The sequence below is a fragment of the Nomascus leucogenys genome, chromosome 4 (assembly GCF_006542625.1).
Source record: "Nomascus leucogenys isolate Asia chromosome 4, Asia_NLE_v1, whole genome shotgun sequence".
NCBI classification, from domain to species: Eukaryota; Metazoa; Chordata; class Mammalia; order Primates; family Hylobatidae; genus Nomascus; species Nomascus leucogenys.
In genome coordinates this window covers 75,800,483-75,826,813 of record NC_044384.1, presented here as the reverse complement: position 1 = coordinate 75,826,813, position 26,331 = coordinate 75,800,483, and the positions used below count along the sequence as shown (strand labels likewise).

The 26,331-nt window shown below is 37.0% G+C and overlaps 2 protein-coding genes across 2 annotated transcripts; both read right to left on the bottom strand.

The window, feature by feature from the left end:
• Positions 1–258: 258 nt before the first annotated feature.
• LOC115834698 (olfactory receptor 5AL1-like) lies at positions 259–1,197 on the bottom strand. The gene is given in 3 exon segments (XM_030810118.1): positions 259–619; positions 621–705; positions 708–1,197. Coding segments are annotated over 3 exon segments (936 nt in total).
• Positions 1,198–22,323: 21,126 nt separating this feature from the next.
• LOC115834649 (olfactory receptor 5AL1-like) lies at positions 22,324–23,292 on the bottom strand. The gene has a single exon (XM_030810037.1). The coding sequence runs from the start codon at positions 23,254–23,256 to the stop codon at positions 22,324–22,326; it is 933 nt and encodes a 310-aa protein (XP_030665897.1). The 5' UTR covers positions 23,257–23,292.
• Positions 23,293–26,331: the final 3,039 nt, after the last annotated feature.

The following is a 26,331-nucleotide window of genomic DNA, read 5'->3' as shown; positions in this document are numbered from 1 at the left end:
GAAGCTGTGTTGTTCAGAGAGGAGTAAGATTATCTCTCTCTCTCTCTCTTTCCTTTTCTTTTACAATTCAATGACATAAAATTTACCCAATGCATTTTACGTGGAAACTACAGAGAACGACATAGTGGATGAAACATACCCTGAGTGATTTTGAGCAGCCAAACTATGGAATTTGGCTCTGTCATTTACCACCAATGTGACTCTAGATAAGACACAACTCAAAGTCCTGGGTTTTGCCTCTGTCTAGGGATTTTTAGGTTATTTTATAGCCAAACATAACTTTTCTATAATTCTCTTTAGTGCATTTTTTACCTCCTGATTTCTTAGGCTATAGATCAGTGGGTTTAACATAGGAATCACTACCACATTAAACAGAGAAGCAACTTTATCCATATTCAGGGAATGGCTTGACTTGGGCTGCAGGTACATAAAAATGATTGTTCCATAAAATATTGTGATGGAGGTCAGGTGGGAAGCACAGGTAGAAAATGCTTTCTGTCTCCCTTCAGCAGAATGTATCCTCAGGATGGCAAAGAAAATGAAACCATAAGAAATCAGCACAATTACTAGAGAGCAGAGAGTATTGAACCCAGCAATGATTAACAACATCAGCTCTTTGATGAGTGTCAGAACAGGCCAGAGCCACTAAAGGAACTTCATCACAGTAGAAGTGGTTGATCACGGTGGAGTCACAAAAGACAAGTAGAATGTTGCCACTGTCTGTACAAGTCCCACAGTGAATCCATACTCATACGTGCTAGCAATCATTTTAATATAGAGTTTTCTAGGAATGAGAATGACATAAAGTAAATGGTTACAGATGGCAAGATACTGATCATATGCCATGATTGAGAGCAAATATAATTCACAAACTACAAATGTGATGAAGCAGCATACCTGAATGGCACATGCATAAAATGTTATACTTTTAACTTCACACAGAAAATTTACCAAGGCATTTGGGGTGACAGATGAAGTAAAAGAAAAATCAACAAAAGCTAGATGGCTGAGGAAAAAATACATGGGTGTATGAAGCTGAGGACTGATTTGGATTAGCATAATCAAACCAAGATTACCCATAAAGCTATCGAAGTATACTACAAGGAATACACCAAAGAGAGTGACATCAAGCTCTGCATTATCTGTGAGCCCCAAGAGGATAAACTCATACACTGTTGAATGATTGCCTTTGGCCATTGAGTAGGTATAAAAGTTTTCTTCTAGAAAACCCTTTAGAGCACACGTTCTGAGTAATCGTGTTCCCGTTGGAAATAATCAAGCAGATGTTAGGAGATGGTTCTGACCCGCCCTGATCTTATGTTGAACACGTTGAAAGGAACATCTTCAGGCTAGTTCTGCTTTCAGAATAAAATAATTTGTCCCAAGTAGAAATTCCAAAACATGCATTTCTGTGGAGATTTGTAAAGATAGAAAGAAGATATGTTAAAGGTTTACATAATTGAATGATCTATGTCATGTCTTTTTAAAAGAGAAAATCAAGATAGAGAGTTATTTGAACACAGATAACACAAAGCATTTTAAAATTACTGGGGCTGGACATGGTGGCTAACACCTGTATCCCAACTCTTTGAGAGGCCAAGGCAGGAGACTCACTTGGTCCCAGGAATTCAAGAACAACCAAGGCAACGTAATGAGACCTTGTCCCTATTAAAAAATTTTTTTTTAAATTGGATCACTTTAAATAAAATTGTACTAATTCTTTTGGAAAATTTTAATTCACAGGAAATAATAAGCTTAAAAAAATATTGCACAGTAGGTATATGAAAGGTCCTAAAAATTATGGGTACAGATAATCTCTTTATAATACATTCAGAATAATTTTTTTAATTTTTATTTTTTCTTTTATCTATCAATAATTTTTAGTTTTTCTTCAAATGTTATGTATTATTCGTGAATTAAAGAGAGAAAGAAAAATGCTTAAAAATGTGAATAGACTTGCTTTTAAAAATATTCGTAACAGGATTATAAATGCATTAAGAGATTCAAAAAACACATTTGTCATGTTTCTTAAAACATCCAAATGCAAAGCAGGGGAAGTAAACAATTCTAGAATGAGCGTGTAAAAGTACAACCTGGTTCCTGGCTAATTAAAAGTAGCCAGCATTTAATGATCTTCACTTGAACGGAAGTGATATAAATTTAATTTTTTGTATTATTCTAGCTTAGATTATCTTTATATCTAGCCTATATAATGGCCCTATGACTATCATCTTTATTTTCACATATGGAAACTGAAGCTGAGAACTTAAGCCCTCTTCATGCTTCATGACTGGCATGAGGTGAAGCAGAATAACTCATTAGCTAGTCTGTGACTCTCTAACCTCAATCTATAGTTGATGCAAATTATCAGAAAGGCAAGAATTTCCACATCAACCAGAGATCAAGGCAACTTTGAAAAAGCAATCAATGAATTCATCCATGCCAAGTGATTCAGGTAGTGACTATCTCATACTGTTTGCCAAGTAAATCAATTTTAGCTCTTGATAGCGTTAATATTATTTAGATTGAGGCTTACTCTGCAGAAGCCTGTGTGTAATCTCTTCATATTGATGATTGTAGGAGCTTAATCTTTTTTGGAATATTTTGAAGTGTTCTTCCATTGTCTGTCTAAACTGTAATCTCTAATCCTTACCTCTCCTGGCTCTCTTTTTAGTACTTACATTGCTGTGCTGAATTGAAACCTGTGTGTCTTTTGCTCTGATATTACCAGACTCTCCAACATCTTCAATCATTTGATTTTTTATTTCTTAAAATAGAACTTGGCTACTCCTTGAAAACCTGTTTTTCCTTAGGCCATTTCCATGCTCAATTTAAAATTCTCCACACATTTCAAATATGGCAGGTGGGATAAGGCATTGCTGGTGCTTGGAAAATTGCTGCATATTGATAATTACATCTTGCATTTGTGTCAATTCCCTTGATGCTTTGAAGCTTACACACTTATATGCTTTGTCACTGTATTAGTGCATTCTCACACTGCTGTAAAGATACTACTCAAGACTGGGTAATTTACAATGATGGTGGAAGAGGAAACAGGCACTTTCTTCACAAGGCAGCAGGAGAGAATGTACATGCGAAGGAGGAACTGTCAAACACTTATGAAACCATCAGATCTTGTGAGAACTAACTCACTATCATGAAAACAGCATGGGGGAAACCACACCCATGGTCCGATAACCTCCCACTAGGTCCCTCCCTTGACATGTGAAGATTATGTGTATTACAATATGAGATGAGATTTGAGTGGGGACACAGACTCAAACCATATAATTCTGCCCCTGACCCCTGCCAAATCTCATGTATTTTCACATTCCAAAACCAATCATGATTTCCCAGTAGTCCCCCAAAGTCTTAACTCATTTTAGCATTAACTCAATATTGTATAGTCCAAGTATCATCTGAGACAAAGAAAGTCCCTTCTGCCTATGAGCCTGGAAAATCAAAAACAAGTTAGTTTCTTTCAAGATACAATGGGGGTACAGGGGTTGGGTAAATACACTCTTTCCAAATGGGAAAAATTAATCAAAACAAAGGGGCTGCAGGCCCCATGCAAGCCCAAAATCCATCAGGCAGTCGTTAAATCTTAAGGCTCCAAATTAATATCCTTTGGCTCCATGTTTCATGTCCATGTCATGCTGATGCAAGAGGTGGCCTCCCATGGCCTTGGGCAGCCCCACCCCTGTGGCTTCGCAGGGTACAGCCCCCCTCCCAGCTGCTTTCATGGGCTGCCGTTGGGTGTCGGAAGCTTTTCCAGGTGCATGGTGCAAGCTGTTAGTGGATCTGCCATTCTGGTGTCTGGAGGATGATGGCCCTCTTCTCTTGGCTCCACTAGAGAGTGCTCCAGTGGGGATTCTGTGTGGGAGCTCCAACCCACACTTTCCTTTCACATTGCCCTAGCAGAGGTTCTCCATGAGAGCTCCACCTCCCACAGCAAACTTTTGCTTTGACAGCCAGGCATTTCCATACATCCTCTGACATCTAATTGGAGGTTGCCAAACCTGAATTCTTGACTTCTGCTCAGCCATAGGCCCAACACCACATGGAAGCTGCCAAGGCTTGGGGCTTGCAGCTTCTGAAGCAATGGCCTAATCTGTATGTTGGCCCCTTTTAGCCATGGCTGAGATACAGGGTGCCAAGTCTCAAGGCTGCACAGAGCAGCAGTGGGGCCCTGGGTCTGGCCCACAAAACCATTTTTCTCTCTTAGGCCTCTGAGTCTGTGATGGGAGGAACTTCTGTGAAGGTCTCGGACTTGCCCTGGAGACATTTCTCCCATTGTCTTGATGATTAACATTAGACTCCTCATTATTTACGCAAATTTCTGCAGTCAGTTTGAATTCCTGCCCAGAAAATGGGTTTTTCTTTTTTACCATATCATCAGGCTGCAAATTTTCTCAGCTTGTGTGCTCTGCTTCCCTTTTGAACAAAAGTTCCAATTTGAAGCCATATCTTTGGAATGCATAAAACTGAATGGTTTCATAATAATCCAGGTCTTGTCTTGAATGCTTTGCTGCTTAAAAATTTCTTCTGCCAGATACCCTAAATACCTCTCAAGTTTGAAGTTCCACAGATCTCCAGGGCAGGGGAAAAAAAATGCCACCAGTCTCTTTGCTAAAGCATAGCATGAGTGACTTTTACTCTAGTTCCCAATAAATTCCTCATCTCCATCTGAGAACAATTTGGCCTGGACTTCATTGTTCACATAATTATCAGCATTTTGGTCAAAAACATTCAACAATTGGAAGCTCCAAACTTTTCCATATCTTTCTTCCTTCTTCTGAGCTCTCCAAACTGTTCCAACCTCTGGCCATTACCCAGTTCCAATGTCACTTCCACATTCTTCAAGTATCTTTACAGCAGCAACCCACTTCTGGCATCAATTTACTGTATTAGTCTGTTCTTACTGCTATAAAGATATTACTCGAGACTGGGTAATTTATAAACAAAGGCGGTTTAATTGTTTCACAGTTCTGCATGGCTGGGGAGGCCTCAGGAAACTTGCAACCATGGCAGAAGTGGAAGTAGGTATCTTAACAAGGTGGCAGGAAAGTGTGTGTGCAAAGGAGAAACTGTCAAACACTTATGAAACCATCAGATATCATGAAAACTCACTCACTATCATGTGAACCACATTGGGAAAACCATCCCCATGATTCAATCACATCCCACTATGTTCCTCCCTTGACATGTGGAGATTATGAGGATTACAATTCAAGATGAGATTTGGGTGGGGACACGGAGCCAAACCTTAACAGTTACTTACATATTTCCAGGCCAGTCCTTGTTATTTATTCAGAATGTTGACACCAAAATGACTCTGTCCTGTCACAAAGTTGTCATTAGTTCCCATGAACGTGATGCATTTAACATATGGCTTTTCTGATTATTGATTATTTTTATCAGTGACCCCAGCACCATTCCACTTCAGCTTTCCACTCCCATGGTTCCATGTTTAAAATTATTTGTCTACAAGTTTATCAAATGCTAGATATCCAAAATTGAAACATTTTCTTATGATCACAAACTTCTGCCCTTCCCTTTTCACCTCAGTTATGACTACAGGTCTTCACTTATTCACACATATCACTATTCCTTAAACATCATAAAATACTCATTTATTTTGTCACTTTATTTTTTCAATTCTTCCCCTATACAGCTTAGTCTCCATGATATATTGCTTCAACTACCCTTCCCAACATCCAACATTTCCTTGCCCTATTTTTTTAGATATACCCAAATCTAGGTATTTTGTAATGTTCTCTTCACAATGAAATCTGAACTATCAAGAACAACAGTTAAGAAAAAGTGAACTATTACAAACTTATATTCAAAATCAGCAACTTATTTACTTGACTGACTTTTCCTTAACCAAGGTCTTTCTCCCAATCTGTATGTTGCTATTTCAACCCTTTTTTTTTTTAATTATAATTTAGGTTTTAGGGTACATGTGCACAATGTGCAGGTTTGTTACATATGTATCCATGTGCCATGTTGATTTCCTGTACCCATTAACTTGTCATTTAGCATTAGGTATATCTCCTAATGCTGTCCCTCCCCCCTCCCCCCACCCCACAACAGTCCCCGGAGTGTGATGTTCCCCTTCCTGTGTCCATGAGTTCTCATTGTTCAATTCCCACCTGTGAGTGAGAACATGTGGTGTTTGGTTTTTTGTCCTTGTGACAGTTTACTGAGAACGATGTTTTCCAGTTTCATCCATGTCCCTACAAAGGACATGAACTCATCATTTTTCATGGCTGCATAGTATTCCATGGTGTATATGTGCCACATTTTCTTAATCCAGTCTATCGTTGTTGGACATTTGGGTTGGTTCCAACTCTTTGCTATGTGAATAGTGCCACAATAAACATACGTGTGCATGTGTCTTTATAGCAGCATGATTTATAGTCCTTTGGGTATATACCCAGTAATGGGATGGCTGGGTCAAATGGTATTTCTAGTTCTAGATCCCTGAGGAATCGCCACACTGGCTTCCACAATGGTTGAACTAGTTACAGTCCCACCAACAGTGTAAAATGTCCTATTTCTCCACATCCTCTCCAGCACCTGTTGTTTCCTGATTTTTTTAATGATGGCCATTCTAACTGGTGTGAGATTGTATCTCACTGTGGTTTTGATTTGCATTTCTCTGATGGCCAGTGATGATGAGCATTTCTTCATGTGTTTTTTGGCTGCATAAATGTCTTCTTTTGAGAAGTGTCTGTTCATGTCCTTTGCCCACTTTTTGATGGGGTTGTTTGTTTTTTTCTTGTAAATTTGTTTGAGTTCATTGTAGATTCTGGATATTAGCCTTTTGTCAGATGAGTAGGTTGCAAAAATTTTCTCCCATTCTGTAGGTTGCCTGTTCACTCTGATGGTAGTTTCTTTTGCTGTGCAGAAGCTCTTTAGTTTAATGAGATCCCATTTGTCAATTTTGGCTTTTGTTGCCATTGCTTTTGGTGTTTTAGACATGAAGTCCTTGCCCACACCTATGTCCTGAATGGTATTGCCTAGGTTTTCTTGTAGGATTTTAATGGTTTTAGGTCTAACATTTAAGTCTTTAATCCATCTTGAATTAATTTTTGTATAAGGTGTAAGGAAGGGATCCAACTTCAGCTTTCTACATATGGCTAGCCAGTTTTCCCAGCACCATTTATTAAATAGGGAATCCTTTCCCCATTTCTTGTTTTTGTCAGGTTTGTCAAAGATCAGATAGTTGTGTATATGTGGCATCATTTCTGAGGGCTCTGTTCTGTTCCATTGATCTATGTCTCTGTCACCACCAGGTCTGCCCTAAAAGAGCTCCTGAAGGAAGCACTAAACATGGAAAGGAACAACCGGTACCAGCCACTGCAAAACACGCCAAATTGTAAAGACCATCGAGGGTAGGAAGAAACTACAGCAACTAACGAGCAAAATAACCAACTAACATCATAATGACAGGATCAGATTCACACATAACAATATTAACGTTAAATGTAAATGGGCTAAATGCCCCAATTAAAAGACACAGACTGGCAAACTGGATAAGGAGTCAGGACCCATCAGTGTGCTGTATTCAGGAAACCCATCTCACGTGCAGAGACACACATAGACTCAAAATAAAGGGATGGAGGAAGATCTATCAAGCAAATGGAAAACAAAAAAAGGCAGGAGTTGCAATCCTAGTCTCTGATAAAATAGACTTTAAACCAACAAAGATCAAAAGAGAGAAAGAAGGCCATTACATAATGGTAAAGGGATCAATTCAACAAGAAGAGCTAACTATCCTAAATATATATGCACCCAACACAGGAGCACCCAGATTCATAAAGCAAGTCCTGAGTGACCTACAAAGGGACTTAAACTCCCACACAATAATAATGGGAGATTTTAACACCCCACTGTCAACATTAGACAGATCAATGAGACAGAAAGTTAATAAGGATATCCAGGAATTGAACTCAGCTCTACACAAAGTGGACCTAATAGACATCTACAGAACTCTCCACCCCAAATCAACAGAATATACATTCTTCTTAGCACCACACCACACCTATTCCAAAATTGACCACATAGTTGGAAGTAAAGCTCTCCTCAGCAAAGTAAAAGAACAGAAATTATAACAAACTGTCTCTCAGACCACAGTGCAATCAAACTAGAAATCAGGATTAAGAAACTCACTCAAAACTGCTCAACTACATGGAAACTGAACAACCTGCTCCTGAATGACTATTGGGTACATAATGAAACGAAGGCAGAAATAAAGATGTTCTTTGAAACCAACGAGAACAAAGACACAACATACCAGAATCTCTGGGACACGTTCAAACCAGTGTGTAGAGGGAAATTTATAGCACTAAATGCCCACAAGAGAAAGCAGGAAAGATCCAAAATTGACACCCTAACATCACCATTAAAAGAACTGGAAAAGCAAGTGCGAACACATTCAAAAGCTAGCAGAAGGCTAGAAATAACTAAAATCAGAGCAGAACAGAAGGAAATAGAGACACAAAAAACCCCTCAAAAAATTAATGAATCCAGGAGCTGGTTTTTTGAAAAGATCAACAAAATTGATAGACTGCCAGCAAGACTAATAAAGAAGAAAAGAGAGAAGAATCAAGTAGATGCAATAAAAAATTAAAAAGGGGATATCACCACTGATCCCACAGAAATACAATCTACCATCAGAGAATACTACAAACACCTCTATGCAAATAAACTAGAAAATCTAGAAGAAATGGATAAATTCCTCAACAAATACACCCTCCCAAGACTAAACCAGGAAGAAGTTGAATCTCTGAATAGACCAATAACAGGTTCTGAAATTGTGGCAATAATCAATAGCTTACCAACCAAAAAGAGTCCAGGACCTGATGGATTCACAGCTGAATTCTACCAGAGGTACAAGGAGGAACTGGTACCATTCCTTCTGAAACTATTCCAATTGATAGAAAAAGAGGGAATCCTCACTAACACATTTTATTTCAACCCTTTTAATTCTATCTATACTACTCCTACCACATATGCTAAGCAGATGCTACACTTTTTGATATTTAAAATGGGAACTAAAACAATAAAATAGAGATTTCTCTACTTCTTGTCATCAGTTGTGTGAAATTACCTGCTTCCACATCTATTCTTGTTACATGTTTTGGTGGGGGTGGGGGATTGGGGAGGTCTCCTGTTTCTCATACCTAAACTTATATTTTGGTTCCGTTCTCTTTGGCCTTCTACATCTCCTTCCTCTGCTAATCTATTAAATCTCTCCCATCAATCTACTACTCCTCTACCTTTATTCCTTCACCTTTATTCTTCTCTTCATTCTTTTAGTACCAGAAAAAGTTACCAGGGTTCACTGCATCCTTCACGTTTGTACATCAATCTCTTGTATTTATTTTTTTTAGCATTGCAACATAATTACTCTCTCCAAGTTCACCAACATTCTCTTTTCTCTCAAATCCAATGAATATTTAAAAATTTCACTTCTCTGTAGCATCAGACATCATTAGCATTACCTTTCCTCATGAAAACCATTATTTTGTTGCTTTCCAAGCCATCAGAGTCTCTGGGTTTTCCCATCTTTCAGTCTACTTTTTACTTCCCTTGATGGCTGTACTTCTTTGTTTATGATTTAAATAACCCTATTACTTTACAGTTATTTCTGAAGCCAAACCATGTCTTTTTTGCATATTCTTGTTGGAAGCTATCATCTGATGCTATGGGGATCATTGTTGATGTGCTGCCATGCAGATGTCTAGATCTCCAGGTCACATTTCTCCTTTGAACTCTTTGTACACATATCTACTTGCTTTTCAGACAAATTATATTATATATTCCAGATTTACCTAAATTTAACATGTTCAAAGAGGAGTCATCATTTCAAAAGCCACCCAACCCCACTCACATGCCTTGGAGGATATATTTTATAACTCACTAAATGGTGTCATCTGCCATACAGTTTAAAAACAAAAACAAAAATTCATATGTCCCTCTAATATCCACTAATAAACCATAAGTGAATGCTCCTGATTTAGTCTAAATTTTGAAGTCTGTCTACTTCTAATATCCTCTATATTTTCCTTATTAGAGCCTCAAATAATAGCTCTGGATTGTTACCCTCTAACTGTTATCTTCCCTGCAGTTTTGCCACCCTCTATCCATATGGCACCTTGAGGGTACTTCCTAACATGCAAATCCTAGCTTTCTGTTTCCCATTAGCTTTGGACTACAGCCCAAACTTCTTAGCCTTATTTATTAAAGTTTTCCTAAATAAGCCCTTCTTTGTAAACTAGTCTCCTTTCTTGCAATTTCGTTTATGCAATCCCCGTGCACCAACCATGTTGCTTACCATCAGTTTCTCAGATGTGACCATGGACTTTGAACATAGTTTGGCCAGAATTCTCCTTCCTTTATATCTTTCTTCCTCTGGCTGGCTACTATCTTTCCACTTATCAAATCTGAGGTGAAATTTTGCTTCATTCTAGAGGTGTTTTATCATCTCCCAATTAATACCTCCAACAATCTAGTCACCTCTTAATTTGTTTGTAAGCTACTTTAAAGTTTTTAATTCTCAATAAGCAAAGATCTATATTTTCCCCAATACTTAGCAGGACTCAGCAATTAGTAGACACTTTAAATAATAGCAGAATAAACGAACAAATGAATACAAAGCTTGTGTTACCTGAAACCACATTTTTCTACCTCAATTACCTTGATTTCCTTCCCACTACATCTTGCTTTTGAGTAATGCACAATAACCAAAAAGAGTCCAATGTATCCTTAGGCAAATTCTGTGAATGTCAACAATACTTAACATTACTTAAGTGTTGTGAATATATTTTGTATAATCTGTTGGTCCCTCTAGAATATTCTCATTGAATTACATCATTTTTAACAACTCTAAACCAAAGACACAATGATGTTTCACAAGCATGAGCAATTATGTAATGGTTGATCTTTTGAGACCCAATTTGTTTAAAAGGCAAAAAATAACCACTTAAAGGGCAGGTTACTATCCTGAACCAAAGTATAATAAAGAATTAATAATGGATAGCAAAAGTTATTTTAACATATGGGAAACAAGCCAAAATCTTTTGATTTACTTTTTATACTACCTTTTAGATTTTATGAAATTTATAATTTTATTAAGTAGTCCTGGTATACACTCAATCAAAGTTAGTTATCTTGCAGTTGAGCTTTACAAGGCTACAAAGTAATGATTTGGATTGTACCAAAGATGCACCCTTACATCTGAAACTCAACAACCTGTTGAGCAGTAAGCAAATAATAATCAATCCATAAATTCCTTATTGTCCTGGAAGTATATTTAGTTCAATCTCTGAAAATTATTGTCTAAACATTCTGTTCAAAATGTTCAAAACTTTGAAACTTTGTTGTGCTTCCTAAGGTCTTTTGGAAAGCATTTAAAATCATGAAAATAACAAAGAAATTAACACTTCATCTCTTCAAGCCCTTAACACACTCTGTTCATCTACATTCCACACACCCCTATAGATGTAGAATGATAAATTGAAAGACATATAGATAAAAAACATCAGGCCAGGCACAGTGGCTCACGCTTGTAATCCCAGCACTTTGGGAGGCAGAGGTGGGTGGATCACGAGGTCAACAGATCGAGACCATCCTGGCCAACATGGTGAAACCCCATCTCTACTAAAAATACAAAAAATTAGCCGGGCATGGTAGCAGGCGCCTGTAGTCCCAGCTACTGGGGAGGAGGCTGAGGCAGGAGACTGGCGTGAACCCGGGAGGCAGAGCTTGCAATGAGCCGAGATCGTGCCCCTGCACTCCAGCCTGGGTGACAGAGTGAGATTCAGTCTCATAAAACCATAAAAACCCTAGAAGAAAACCTAGGCATCACCATTCAGGACATAGGAATGGGCAAGGACTTCATGTCTAAAACACCAAAAGCAATGGCAACAAAAGCCAAAGTTGACAAATGGGATCTAATTAAACTAAAGAGCTTCTGCACAGCAAAAGAAACTACCATCAGAGTGAACAGGCAACCTACAAAATGGGAGAAAATTTTTGCAACCTACTCATCTGACAAAGGGCTAATATCCAGAATCTACAATGAACTCAAACAAATTTACAAGAAAAAAACAAACAACCCCATCAAAAAGTGGGCAAAGGACATGAACAGACACTCTCAAAAGAAGATATTTATGCAGCCAAAAAACACATGAAAAAAACTCATCATCACTGGCCATCAGAGAAATGCAAATCAAAACCACAATGAGATACCATCTCACACCAGTTAGAATGGCCATCATTAAAAAGTCAGGAAACAACAGGTGCTGGAGAGGATGTGGAGAAATAGAACACTTTTACACTGTTGGTGGGACTGTAACTAGTTCAACCATTGTGGAAGTCAGTGTGGCATTCCTCAGGGATCTAGAACTAGAAATACCATTTGACCCAGCCATCCCATTACTGGGTATATACCCAAAGGACTATAAATCATGCTGCTATAAAGACACATGCACACGTATGTTTATTGCAGCACTATTCACAGTAGCAAAGACTTGGAACCAACCCAAATGTCTAACAACGATAGACTGGATTAAGAAAATGTGGCACATATACACCATGGAATACTATGCAGCTATAAAAAATGATGAGTTCATGTCCTTTGTAGGGACATGGATGAAACTGGAAACCATCATTCTCAGTAAACTATCACAAGGTCAAAAAACCAAACACCGCATGTTCTCACTCATAGGTGGGAATTGAACAATGAGAAGACATGGACACAGGAAGGGGAACACCACACTCTGGGGACTGTTGTGGGATGGGGGAAGGGAAGAGGGATAGCATTAGGAGATATACCTAACACTAAATGGCGAGTTAATGGGTGCAGCACACCAACATGGCACATGTATATATATGTAACAAACCTGCACATTGTGCACATGTACCCTAAACCTTAAAGTATAATAATAATAAAATAAAATAAAATATAAGAAAAAATATCACAGGAAATCACTTATTTTTACAAAACAAAAAAACAGGAAGAAAAATGTAGTCTTATTGAATGTGAATATTTTTATTAGAATAATTGCTCTGATTTTTCATAATACCACTATGACAGAGTCGAAAGCAACTACAAAAATATTAAATAAAAATTTTGTGGAAGTCACCATATTTTTCTGGATTTTTATGTCTAACTAATCTGTGATGATTATACTACTCATTTTCCTTGGAGACTTGAAAGAAACTCAAGGAACCTTGAAAGACAACTACATATACATGGGTAAGAACCTCTGAGAATCTGTTCTTCAACTATTTTAGAAAGTTTTTAAATTTTTTTTTACTTCTGTCAAAATCACAATATCTGATTTTAGGAATTCTTCTTAAAGTTAATTTAATTAAAAATACAATTATTTATGTCATTATTAGTGGTTCAGCCATCTATTGCTAAATAAAAATTTACTCCAGATCTTAGTGACCTAGAGCAATGATTTGTTTTGTCTTAGAATTCCACTGTGCTAACCAGACTGTTCTCCATGTGGTGGCAACTGAGGCAGTGAGAAAGCTGTAAGTTCTAAGATGACCTCAATCGCCTGGCTGCCTTTTGGTGAGGCTGTCAGCTGAAACATTTTTTTTTATTCATGCACCATCTCCATACGTCTGCCTTGGGCTTACAACATGGCAGCTGGGTTCTAACATTAAACCTTCCCATGAAGAAAATGCAGATACTTCCAAAACCCTTAGGGCCTATCCTTAGAAGTTGCACAATATACTTTTGTGTTTTTTTTTTTTCTATAAAGCAAGTTACAAGGCCATAGGGAAGTGGAGTATGCAAGTCTGTTCATGTGGACAAAGGGATTCATTGTGTTCATTGTGGACCATTTGGCAATAATCTACAAGAATCATGATCCTGAATCTGCCTCAAGGCACTTAAAAAAAAAAAACAAACAGGTGAGACCATGGATCATTTGTTAATATCCAATAATAAAAATGAATTTTGAATTCAGAACCATTTAGCTCCTAATCCTGATTTTGCTTTATATAAGATACCTGTTTGCAAGCAAGACATTCATTTCCTTTATGATTCATTTACAAAATTGGGATAATTCCCACCACACAGGCTTAGTATAATGACTTAACTTGGCTAATATGAATCAATAAAGTTTAACTGCTTTATAATCACTATATTTAGTGGTATAAGCCAACTCATTTTCTTATAACCAGAATTTATTAAATTTTATTTTTATCTGGCAATTATAAATGATTTATCCAAAGTATAAGTTTTAGAATGATTTTTTTTCCCAAATTTGACATGAGATGTTTTATTCTGTATATTAAATAATTTTCTTGGCCTTGGTTTCTCTGAAAAAAATATGATACTGTATAGCAGGCTTCCTTAAAGATATAAGAACTCTTCTGTTTCAAAATTTTGCAAATGGAGGTTTTAATCACCTTGATGTCTATTTCACAAAACACCATGATGTTTTGCCATTTTGATAGAATCTTGCTAATTGTAAATGTTGAACTCTGCGTGGCAAGATCTCTAAATGCCTTAATAACACATATAAATCAAATGGTAGGAGAAGAAATGCCACAAAAATTCAGAGTCCAGTGGTTTCCTGTGAGCATTTACTTCAAGTAAGCAGTGTTAAAGCAAACTAAATATGGCCTGAGAAGGACTCCGTACTTCTATATTTGAGTCCTTGTGGATGAACTGTAACCTAGTTTAATAGTCAGACAAAATTGAAAACCTAACTTAATAGTATGCATCTGTAACAATAGCTGAGTGCTGACCAATCCCAGGGGCCATACTTTGACCACTCATAGACTACTGAGTTTTAAAACTGCCTTCAAATAAGGCAAATGCGGAGCTGTAACCAATCTCACTGTTTCTGTACCTCACTTCCTATTCCTGTACATCAATTTACCTTTGTTGTCTATAAATTTGTTCTGACCACGAGGTACCCTTGGAGTCTCTGTGAATTTGCTGTGATTCCGGGGGCTGCTAGATTCACAAATCGTTCATTGCTCAATTAAATTTCTTTAGATTTAATTCGGCTGAAGTTTTTCTTTTATCAGATGGCGTCAGAAGCGGGAACCGAAGTGGAGCTTCTAGCGACCCGCAGGAGTGCTGAGTGAACAGCAAGGAACCTGCAGGATCCACTTGTGTCCGCTGTCTCTCAGAGCGGCTGGGGATCATGGGTAAGCTCCCTTTTGGGTTTTGGAGCTCCACAGATTTGTGTTTTGAGCTCTCCAAGTTACTTTGAGCAAACTTCTGATCCAAACTGGGTTTGGAGTCACAACAGAAACTGGACTATGTCTAACAACGGATTTGATCTGGGAATTAACTGGCTTGGATCCAGTTAGAGGCCTCTTGCATCTCACTGGGTCTGAAAGGAACTGGTAATAAGCAGTAATATTGCAGGGGTTATAAAATTTGGATTTGAAAATTCACAGGGATTTTTGTGTTCTACCCATTTGTTTCACTTTTCTAGCGCGCTTAGTTGGGGAAAAATCATTGGCTAAGTTAATCAAGAGAACCTGAGAGCAAAGCCAGTGTTTTAGGTAAAAATGAAATCTTTAATTCCTGGAAAACTGAGAAATTTCTCAGTTTTCTGGAATTTATAGAAACTGAGTATAACCTTAAAACTTTTGGCTTATACTTTAAGCCTGGGAGGCAGAGAAGTCTTACAGAAACAGCAAAATCTTACTAAAGTGGAACATTCCTAATGAACAACAATGCATTGAAGTACATTTAAAAATGAGTGCTCTCACCGGACGCGGTGGCTCAAGCCTGTAATCCCAGCACTTTGGGAGTCCGAGGCGGGTGGATCACGAGGTCAGGAGTTTGAGACCAGACTGGCCAATATGGTGAAACCCCGTCTCTACTAAAAATACAACAATTAGCTGGGTATGGTGGTGCATGCATGTAGTCCCAGCTACTCCAGGGGCTGCAGCAAGAGAATCTCTTGAACCCGGGAGGCAGAGGTTGCAGTCAGCCAAGATCATGCCACTGACTCCAGCCAGGACAACAGAGCAAGACTCTGTCTCTTCCACCCACTCCCTGTGCCAAAAAAAATGAGGGCTTTCAGTAAAGTCCCTTTTGGCTAAGAACGGGTTTAGCACTATGGGATGTCAACTGCTATTCTCTTTGGAATAATCTGCCTTGCACTCTTTGCTGACGACTATGGGTGACAGGATTAAGCATACAGGATCTTGGGACATGGGGAGCTTTTTCCTCTCTCAAAAGTGGAAACTTGAGAGCTAATGAGACTTCTGGAAAAAAAAATTCCTTCACAACAGCAGCCACAATTTCACTGTCGCTGCAGTGGATGGGTCTTTCTCTGGCCTCCCTGAACATTTTGCCTTTCCCACCCTGCCACAGGCAATGCTTTTCTCAAAAATTCAAACATTATAAAATTAAAAAATTAAAAAATGTAAATTTTTGCCTAGGTTAGAGAATTAAAAGATTGTCTTAAATTAAAATAAGCTAAAGGTTTGAACAAGTTGTTAAAAGTTTATGGAAAGTAATTACAAGAGATTCTATGTGTGAACATATTGGCTAAAGTTAAAATGGCATTATTCAGTTTTTTTTCCCATAAATTAAACATTGAAATAGAAGCACAACAGAGTTTTTTTAGAACATTGCTCTGCTCTGAGGAAAACAAAATGTGAAGGGGTTATAAAAGGTTTATAAAAATCTTACCTTATGGTCAAAATAATTGAAACTGAATAGATTTATAAAATGTTATTAAAAACTGACTTTAACATTAAAAATACACTAATGGAAACATAAAATTTGGCTTTCTCTTTTAAAAGGGATTTTTATGTAATGTTAAAAGATAATGAAATGTTTTTGTTTACCTTCTAAGTAAACTACAAAAGAGAAAAGGTGGGGGAAGGAAAGAAAGGAGATACAGTCAGTTGTGCTCATGCTGTCTTCATTGTCTTGTTTGGGAAGCTGAGTCTCCTCTGTATCAGAATAACATTTCATCCTTTAAAACATTTTTGAGTTATTATTTTGGCTAAATGAATGACTTATGTAACCTAAGATTCTATTTTGTCATATCCAATGTTTTAAACCTTTGATATTGAACAAACCCTTCAAAATCAAGCTCTAGGTTATCATGCTAAATCAGTCAATACAAAAATTGTTTAAATATACAATTTAATTGAACTCCATGGTCTGAGTCAGATTATGATAACCCATTAGTTATCAGTGCTATGCACCTAAATTGGAGAAACAACTGGTATTCAAGAGGACATGAGTCCAGTGTTAAGCATGGACTCATGAACAACCAGGACATCCACTTTGTCCTTCCTGAGTCCTTAAAGCTTTTGTTGTTAAAGGTTCTACATTTCATGACTCATCATGGAAAAGATAAAATAATCTAAACTGAATATATTGATGTGGTGACTTATAAATTGCAGAAATAGTTTAAAACCAATGTTTGGTTCCATATTCCTGGGAAGACAATCAAAGCTTCAGATACAATTGGCTACCTGATGGACCATTTAAACATTTATAAAGGGATTGCATTCAATTGTCATTTTTAATGCATGTTTTCTGGTTGTATAAAAGCTTGTCCATGCAAGGGGGCTGATGTTATTCTACCAGTAGATTATTATGCTACAGTGTATTTTCACTAGGTAAAGAAAGCTTTTTATGGTTCACTGAGGACAGTTCCTTCACAGTCTAGAGCCCAAAGATTGGATCTTCGGAGAACATCTGAGGAAGACCGTCCTTGCCATCCACACTACAGCGAAACTTTGGCACCTTAATCTTGTGTTTATAATCTCACAACTGAGAAGTTTCCTTCCACACTCCTGGAACTGTACACCCATTGGAACCCTTAAAGTAAAATTAACGAGGAAAGTTTCTCCCTAGAAGAAGATGGCGTCTGTGATGTGAACAGCTCTTCCCAAGATCATGGATCAAAACTTCTACTACCATAAGACTCTTATATTTGAATATTTTTTCCTTGTTTATGTCTCTATGAACAATAGAAGTGAAAAGGGGTTCCATTATGTGCAATTATAGTGTATACTTTCATTTGTGAAGGATTTTTCCAGCCAGTCTTATACATGAATAAACTTATATTTTAATAGATAAAAGATGAAGGCCCAATGTAGGCAAGAAACTTTAGTGGTGCATACGTTACCTAATAATCAGTCAAAACTCCTCTTAACCCATATCATGAATTAAAGAGAACATTATCAGGAGGCCTTCAATCTTCTAGAAGGACATCATTTATTAAGTCCTTTTTCCATGGTTTAGAATAAAAAAGACCATATTCAGAAATGTCTCCCTCATAATAGGCTCAACAGCAAATTCCACTTTAAAGGTTATTGTTACATAACAAACTTAAAATTGTCTTGTGAAAGTTATGCTAAATAATAGATTGGCTAAACAGAAAAGCACATGTGCAGCTGCTGACACTTGTGGTCTATGGAGAAATACACCAAATGCAAATTATAAAAATTCAGTTGTAAGGGATTAATGAAAGACCACTTAGTCAAATGAGTAGACTTTGCACCTAGCTCATTCTTTAATGTATTTAATTTAAGTTGTTTTGTTTTATGGGAACCCTTGGTAAGAAGCATCCTCCAAACTCTTTGTGTCATCCTCCCGATATTCGTAGTAATAGTTTCCCTGATGCACTGTATTCTCTCAAAGGTTTTAAATGTTTGCATGCAGCCATCTCTAGAATGTCAAGTGGTTTGTCTTCAACTAGAACGACAAAAGCTGAAAGAAATGTGCTACCATGAGGATACCGTAACTTATGAGTGACATGTTGAGACTAGAAACCCAAAATGATGGTAACTGAGAGTGGCGCTAAGGCCCTAAGCTTTGGTCACACTTTTGTCTAAGTGAGAACCTGAGCAAAAAGGGGGAATTTTTTTTAAACAAAATTATGGGAGGCCATTATTTTGGACTAAGCTCATGCGCTAGGCCCTAGGAAACCAAACCAAGCGAAAATGGAGTCACTTGTGCTAAATGTGATATAATCAAACTAAGGCTTCAAGAAAACACATAGATCCTAGAACAAAACAGGTTTTGTTTTTCTCCTGTAAATAAGATGTTCCAGCACAAGGAGGTACCCTCTGCTCAGTCCTTATTCTCTCCTTACAAACCTCACTGTTTCCCAGTGGGTTTCAAAACTGTATAAGTACATTTATGACAGTGATAGTAACATCAATGACTAAGGTTTTGATCAATCTCTCAAAATTGAGGAAATGAACAAAAAGGGGGAATTGTGAAAAAAAAAAAAACTAAATATGGCCTGAGAAGGACTCCATACTTCTATATTTGAGTCCTTGCAGATGAATTGTAACCTAGCTTGTCAGACAAAATTGAAAATCTAACTTAATAGTATGCACCCGTAATAATAGCTGAGTGTTGGCCAATCCCAGCGGCCATACTTCAACCATTCATACACTGCTGAATGTTCAAACTGTGTTTAAATAAGGCAAATGCCGAGCTGTAACCAATCTCACTGTTTCTGTACCTCACTTGCAATTCCTATATGTCACTTTAACTTTTTTGTCTATAAATTTATTCTGACCACGAGGCACCCCTGGAGGCTCTGTGAATGTGCTGTGATTCTGGGGGGCTGCCTGACTTGGGAATTGTTCATTGCTGAATTAAACTCCTTTAAATTTAATTCGGCTGAAGTTTTTCTTTTATCTGTGGTAGTTTTTGCTCATCTCCTCCAAGTTAGAAAACATATTGCTGTGCCACAAGTTTACTACAACTCAGAAATAAGTGTAGCACTTTTTGGAATTATTTAGGGTTACCGTAAACAATATACTATGCTGGGGTCTAGAGCTTTAAGCCATTTACTGGATATTCCAGAAGACTACCTCTTTTGCCTCAGTCCCAGAGGAAGAGTAGATTTGGAAAGTGATCCAATGATGTTGGAGATATCTGTGCTTGGAAGTAATGATACTTGGTCTCTGGAAAGACCAAATCAGCATCACAGCACAAACATTGAAGCAAAGCCAGACATTCTGACGAATACATGAAATAGTTTTCTGTCTGAAACAAAGTACCAGATGAAGGGACACCAAGTAAATACTAAGCATCAGCTGTCTATTCTGTACTTGATATTATAAGATTCACCAACTTCTAAGTTTGGGCAGGCACAACAGCAATGCATTGCAAATGGAAATTATTCATATACAACCTGGTTAAATCAGGTTGAGATGGCATTAACAAATTATATAAACAGCGAGTTCACAGTTTTTATCGCCTATTCCTGCTGCATAGACCCTTTTCTGTCAACATGTGCTATTATTGCATGGGCTAGAGGTTCCAGCTGAGGAGTTTCCAAGTAAGATTTGTACCCAGTACAAATAAGGGTTGCTACATCATGAAGAAAATAATCAGATATAAAGTTGTGTCACTTTATATTCCCACTAGGAGGTGGCCTTGAAGGATGATGGTGAAAGCAAACTGTCCCAGTTGGTAGAATATTTGGCCTTCCACTTCGTATGGAGAAAAGGTGGCCTGAAGAAATGGATATATTCTGATTCATAAGCAGTAAGAAATAATATTGGCCAGTTGATTAGCGTACTGGGAGTAACACATTCGAAAGAACGTGGTATCCTTGGAAAGGAGATTTTAGATAATTTTGTAGAAGTGGGCACAAGACATTAGTTTCATTTTTAACTCCCAAGGATTAGCTCTAGCAAAGGAGGTTTGTAACAATGAAGACCGGATAACCTGTCCTGTAGATGGCAGTCATCCTTTCTCCTCTCTTGCAACCTCAGGGCTTTGACATCATGTATGCAATGGCACTGTGAGCAGAGCAAACACTATCAGGAATGAGCCTATACATATATTCAACAAAAATTTACACTATTGCTTCAGAAGAAAATAATACATTTTATAGCAATGAAAGTTTGATGTGATCATGCTATATAATGAATGGTCTCAACATGTACTCATCACTGACAATCATTTTGCTTATAGAATATGGACCCCTTCCTTACACCTTATACAAAAATCAACTCAAGATGGATTAAAAACAAATGACACTTCTCAAAAAAACAGACACTTCTCAAAAAAAGACATGTATGCGGCCAATGAACATATGAAAAAAAGCTAAACATCACTGATTATTAGAGAAATGCAAATCAAAACCACAATGAGATACCATCTCACACCAGTCAGAATAGCGATTATTAAAAAGTCAAGAAACAACAGATGCTGGTGAGGCTGTGGAGAAATAGGAACGCTTTTACACTGTTGGTGGGAGTGTAAATTAGCTCAACCATTGTGAAAGACAGTGTGGCGATTCCTCAAGGATCTAGAACCAGAAATACCATTTGACCCAGCAATCCCATTACTAGGTATACACCCAAAGGAATATATATCATTCTACTATAAAGGCACATGTACATGTATATTTACTGCAGCTCTATTTGCAGTAGCAAAGACATGGAACCAACCCAAATGCCCATCAATGGTAGACTGGATAAAAACATGTGGTACATATGCACCATGGTATACTATGTAGCCATTAAAAAGGAATGAGATCATGTCCTTTGCAGGCACGTGAGTGAAGCTGGAAGCCATCATCCTCAGCAAACTAACAAGGAACAGAAAACTGAACACTTCATGTTCTCACTCATAGGTGGGAGTTGAACAACGAGAACACATGGACACAGAGAGGGGAACATCACACACTGGGGCTTGTCATGGAGTAGGGGGCAAGGTACGAACAGCACCAGGACAAATAGCTAATGCATCAGTTCAGCAAATGTGCTGGCTGAATGTGAGGGTAATATGGGAGGGATGATGCTTGAATGATCGTGTAAAAACATTCAGTCAAGTCAATAGAGATATTGTCAAATGAAGGATAATCTAACTTACAAGGGATATTCAAACCAAAATATTTCAGCCAAGCATCTCACCATTTTCCCCCCAGTTCAGCTATGGAAGAAAACCTTGCCCAGTATTTGTAATATTATATGCGATAATAATAATAGCACATGTCTCTCAAGATAACCTAAAGTTCTCAATATTGTAGTGAAATAAGATAAAGTGATAATTTCAAGGTGCTTTCTTCTTTATTTCTATGTAGTATTGAAGCATCTCATGGTTAAAGAGAGTAGATTATTCTTATCTCTCTTTTGCAGTTCAAAAATGAAACAAACATCTATAAAATGCCTATCATTTGTAAGCCAAAGCAATAAAAATATTTTCAAAGAAAATAAACTCCAGAGGACAAAGGCTTCTACATATACCAGCACTGTACAAACCTTGATTCAAAATGTCCTGACTCTGTATGTAGTATTTTTTTTAGTACCAAAAAATTTTACTATTGATTACTAGAACACATTTTTTTCAATAATTTTTTTCATAGCATTTTTTACCTCTTGATTCCTCAAGCTGTAGATCAATGGGTTTAGCATGGGAATCACCACTGCATAGAATACTGAGGCAAATTTGTCTTTATCTAGTGAGTGGCTTGACTTAGGCTGTAGGTACATAAAACTGAGGGTCCCATAATATATGGAAATAGAAAACATGTGAGAAGCACAGGTGGAAAAGGCTTTCTGTCTTCCTACAGCAGAGTGGATCCTTAGGATAGCAAAGACAATGAATACATAGGAGATGAGAACAATGAGAAGAGAACAAAAAACATTGAACCCAGCAATGATGAACAACATCAATTCCTTGACTTCTGTATTAGAACAAGCCAGAGCAATCAGAGGAACATCATCACAGTAGAACTGGTTGACCACATTAGAGTCACAAAAGGACATGTGGAATGTGGCCACTGCTTGTATGAGTCCCACAGTGAATCCATAAATATATAAGCCAGTGACCATTTGAATGCAGAGTCTCCTAGGCATGAGAACTACATAGAGTAAAGGGTTGCAGATGGCAACATACCGATCATATGCCATGACAGACAGCAACAATAATTCCCAGACTGAAAATGTAATGAAGCAACACACTTGAGTGGCACATGCATAAAATGACATGCTTTTAATTTCATGCAAAGAGTGGACAAGAGTGTTTGGAGTGATAGCAGAGGTACCATAAAAATCCACAAAAGCCAGATGGCTGAGGAAAAAATACATAGGTGTGTGAAGCTGAGGACTGATTTGGATTAGCACAATCAAACCAAGATTACCCATTATAGTAACTAAGTAAATCAGTAGGAATACACCAAAGAAAATGACCTGAAGTTCCTGATTATCTGTGAGCCCTAGGAGGATGAACTCAGTCACTGATGAATGATTGCCTTTTGCCATGTAATAGATACAAGATTCTTCTAAAATGAACTCCAGAGCACACCTTCTGAATAATCTTGACTCTGTAAGAAATGACCAATTAAATGTGAGAAGATAGTCATGACTTACCAGGGTATTATATTAAGTTTAATTGAACTAAAGTTTTGATAAGTACTCTGAATTATATATAAATTTGCCTTATGCTTTCCAAGTAAAATAATTTGGTTCAGGCAGAAATTCCAAGATAGAAAATTCATTAAAGAGTTGTAAAAGAAAAAAGTATTTTAAGTAAAATACTGTAGTCAATACAACAGCAAAATCTATGTTGTACTTTTCTGGAAAAATCAAAAAATAAAAACACATTGTAATGCTAAGAATGTGAGTAACATTGACAATATATGTAAAATTATTTCTTAAATTGTAAGCTTATTTTATGAAATCATACACAGATATATTAGTTCAAAAGGATATCACAAATTAACAAAATTAAGTGAGGAAAAATACCATAAAAAGTCAAAATCAAAATATTAACACTATTTATCATCTTGGGCATCCAAGTTGGAGTAATTTCAAAACTTTCTTCTTTTTGCTTATCTCTTTTTTTCCTTTATAGACATTTCATATTGATATTAAAGAATAACAGGATTTTGAATACCCTGACTTTGTCTTTTTGGAAGAGTACACACCAGTGAACAATTTTACAGAGCATGAAAGAGCTTTAGCTGACGGAAAACCTTATTTAACTTCTATGTTTAGATATCTAAGTGGTCCAAAGTGTACAGCATTTGGGCAGTGTTTTGAAGAACTAAATTCTACAGACCGTTTTCTCAAACCCAAACTGGGCTCTGAATGCTTGAAAGCTGGCGGAGATAAATTGCTCCCTGCATTTCTTAAGCAGAGCAGGGGATAAGTTAACTTGATTCTTTTTTATAATTATATTGTTTCTTGTTGCTTTACATGTACCTTGCAGATCTTCAAGGAAGGTAAAAAAATAAATAAAATATAAAAACCACCCCTTCCCATAACCTCTGTCATCTCCTTAGAAATTTTATCTTGGTTACTCTCTTCTCTTTTCTGTCACTTTCACTTCTCAGCCAAACATCTTAGAGCAGGCCTCTACTTTTTCAATCGTATTCATAATTTAATCGAATGTAATTTGCCTTCCTTTCCCATTAAACCAAAAAATCTCACCAACTTCACTATTGACCTCACAATCCCCAAATCCAATTCAGCCTGTTTTTCTTTGGCAGAGTAGTAGCACTGGACTCTGTTAAGATGCCTTAAGTTTCCCAAACAAAGTGGTCTCAGGGTTGATTGTTTACTTTGATTCTGTACCTTAGAAGCTCTGCTCCATTATATACGCTTTAGGTGACATATACTTCAGGTTCTAAGCCCTGGGCTCTCTTCTTTACACCTTCTTGTTCAGTGATTTTATCTAATCCAATGTCTCCAGTAAGCATCTATATTCTGGCTATGCACACATATATACTTCTAATTCAGATTTATTTTCTCTATTGGTATCTCTGCGTGTTAAATCTAATATTCAAAACCTGGAGTATATACTTTCTGTAAGTGAATAGGGACATTATTCACTCAGTGTTTCAAACCAGGGACAATTATCTTTTACTATGCATTCCTGTTCCCTATGCCAATATTTAATTTGTCCCCAATTACTAACAATTTTGTATCTGACATACTTTTCCAATCTGTTAACTTACATTCCTCTCTTGATGCAACTTTTGTTTTCTTTATTGTAACTGGCAACTGACTCATATTCTTGCCCCCAGTCTTTCCTACTTCTCTCTCTTCCTTACATTGCAGCTTAAATAAACTTTTTACAGATACAAACTTTATTTCAATATTCTCCTGGTTAAATCTCTTAATGTCTTCTCCATTGCCCTTAAGATAAAGTCCTAGTGTTTTTCTTTGTTTGTTTTTTTTTAAACATGGCTGACATAGCTCTTGAAAACCTAGGCCCTGCATCTCAGACCAGGCTCATCTTTTGCAGCATTCTCCATGTGGTCTTCATGTTCCAGATGTGATCAACTATTGCAGTTATTCAAATGTAATCTACATATTTATATAGTTTCCTTCTGTGCCCAGAACACTTTTCCTCTGCTATTTTTACCTATCCCTGATTTTTCTTCTAGTTAACTTTAAATTTTTCTGTTGAATAATTTCCTCCTGGAGGCTTTCCTGACCTTCCAGGCCAAAATTAGTGCTTCTTATATTCACTATTTTGGATCCACTGATTGCTTTACGATAGCACTTGCCACACTATATTGCAACCAACTGTTAACACAGGTCTGTAACACACATCTGTAACACACCCTAAACTTGAAACTCTTCTTTTTAAGCAAGTTTTAATTCTTAAATTATTTTCTATCCATTTTAATTACTTACCTCTAGTAGTACTTAATATAAACAGATCATCAATAATTTCCTGTTAAATGATTAACTGAATAGAAGTAATAGTCATATAAGTTTAATGCCTTTCCCACAGTTTGAGTTTTTTGTTTTTTCTACTACCCAGTATCTTTCTCTATTCAAAATGCTGTCTTTCAGTTCAACAGCAAACCTCCAAATAGTACACTGCACCTGAAAGCAATGTTTGTGAAGCCAGTAACATTTAAATTTACCTAGACGTGAGTCAGCTTTGTAATTTTTTTTTTTTTTTTTTTTTTTTGGTGGTCCCTCTGGAAACTTCCTTTTGTTACTTTTGTTAAACAAACGTTGCAAAACAAAATAATGATTATTCAGTAACAGGCAATTATTTGATGTTTAGTGTTTGGGGACAAAGCTATTTTCCTTGAAATGGTAGATCACTCTTTCAACTACTAGTCAATAAATGAGTAGGGAGTAGAGGAATACTTTAATGATTTCTTTTGGGAAAGCAATTTGATTAATGGCTATATCTGCTTTGATTATTTGCTACATTTGCTTTAATTCTGCTGTATTGGCTTTTGATCGCAATTATGAATTTATTTAAAATAAATGTTGAGCTTGTGGGCCTCATATTTAGCAGCAGATTTTATAAAGTTTTAGATGAAAAATAACTTTTCCAGTTAATAACACTCAAATCTGCCTTCTGAGACT

Excerpts from the sequence above, each read along its gene's own strand:
- LOC115834649 (XM_030810037.1), bottom strand. The coding sequence starts at position 23,256 with ATGGCAAAAGGCAATCATTCATCAGTGACTGAGTTCATCCTCCTAGGG.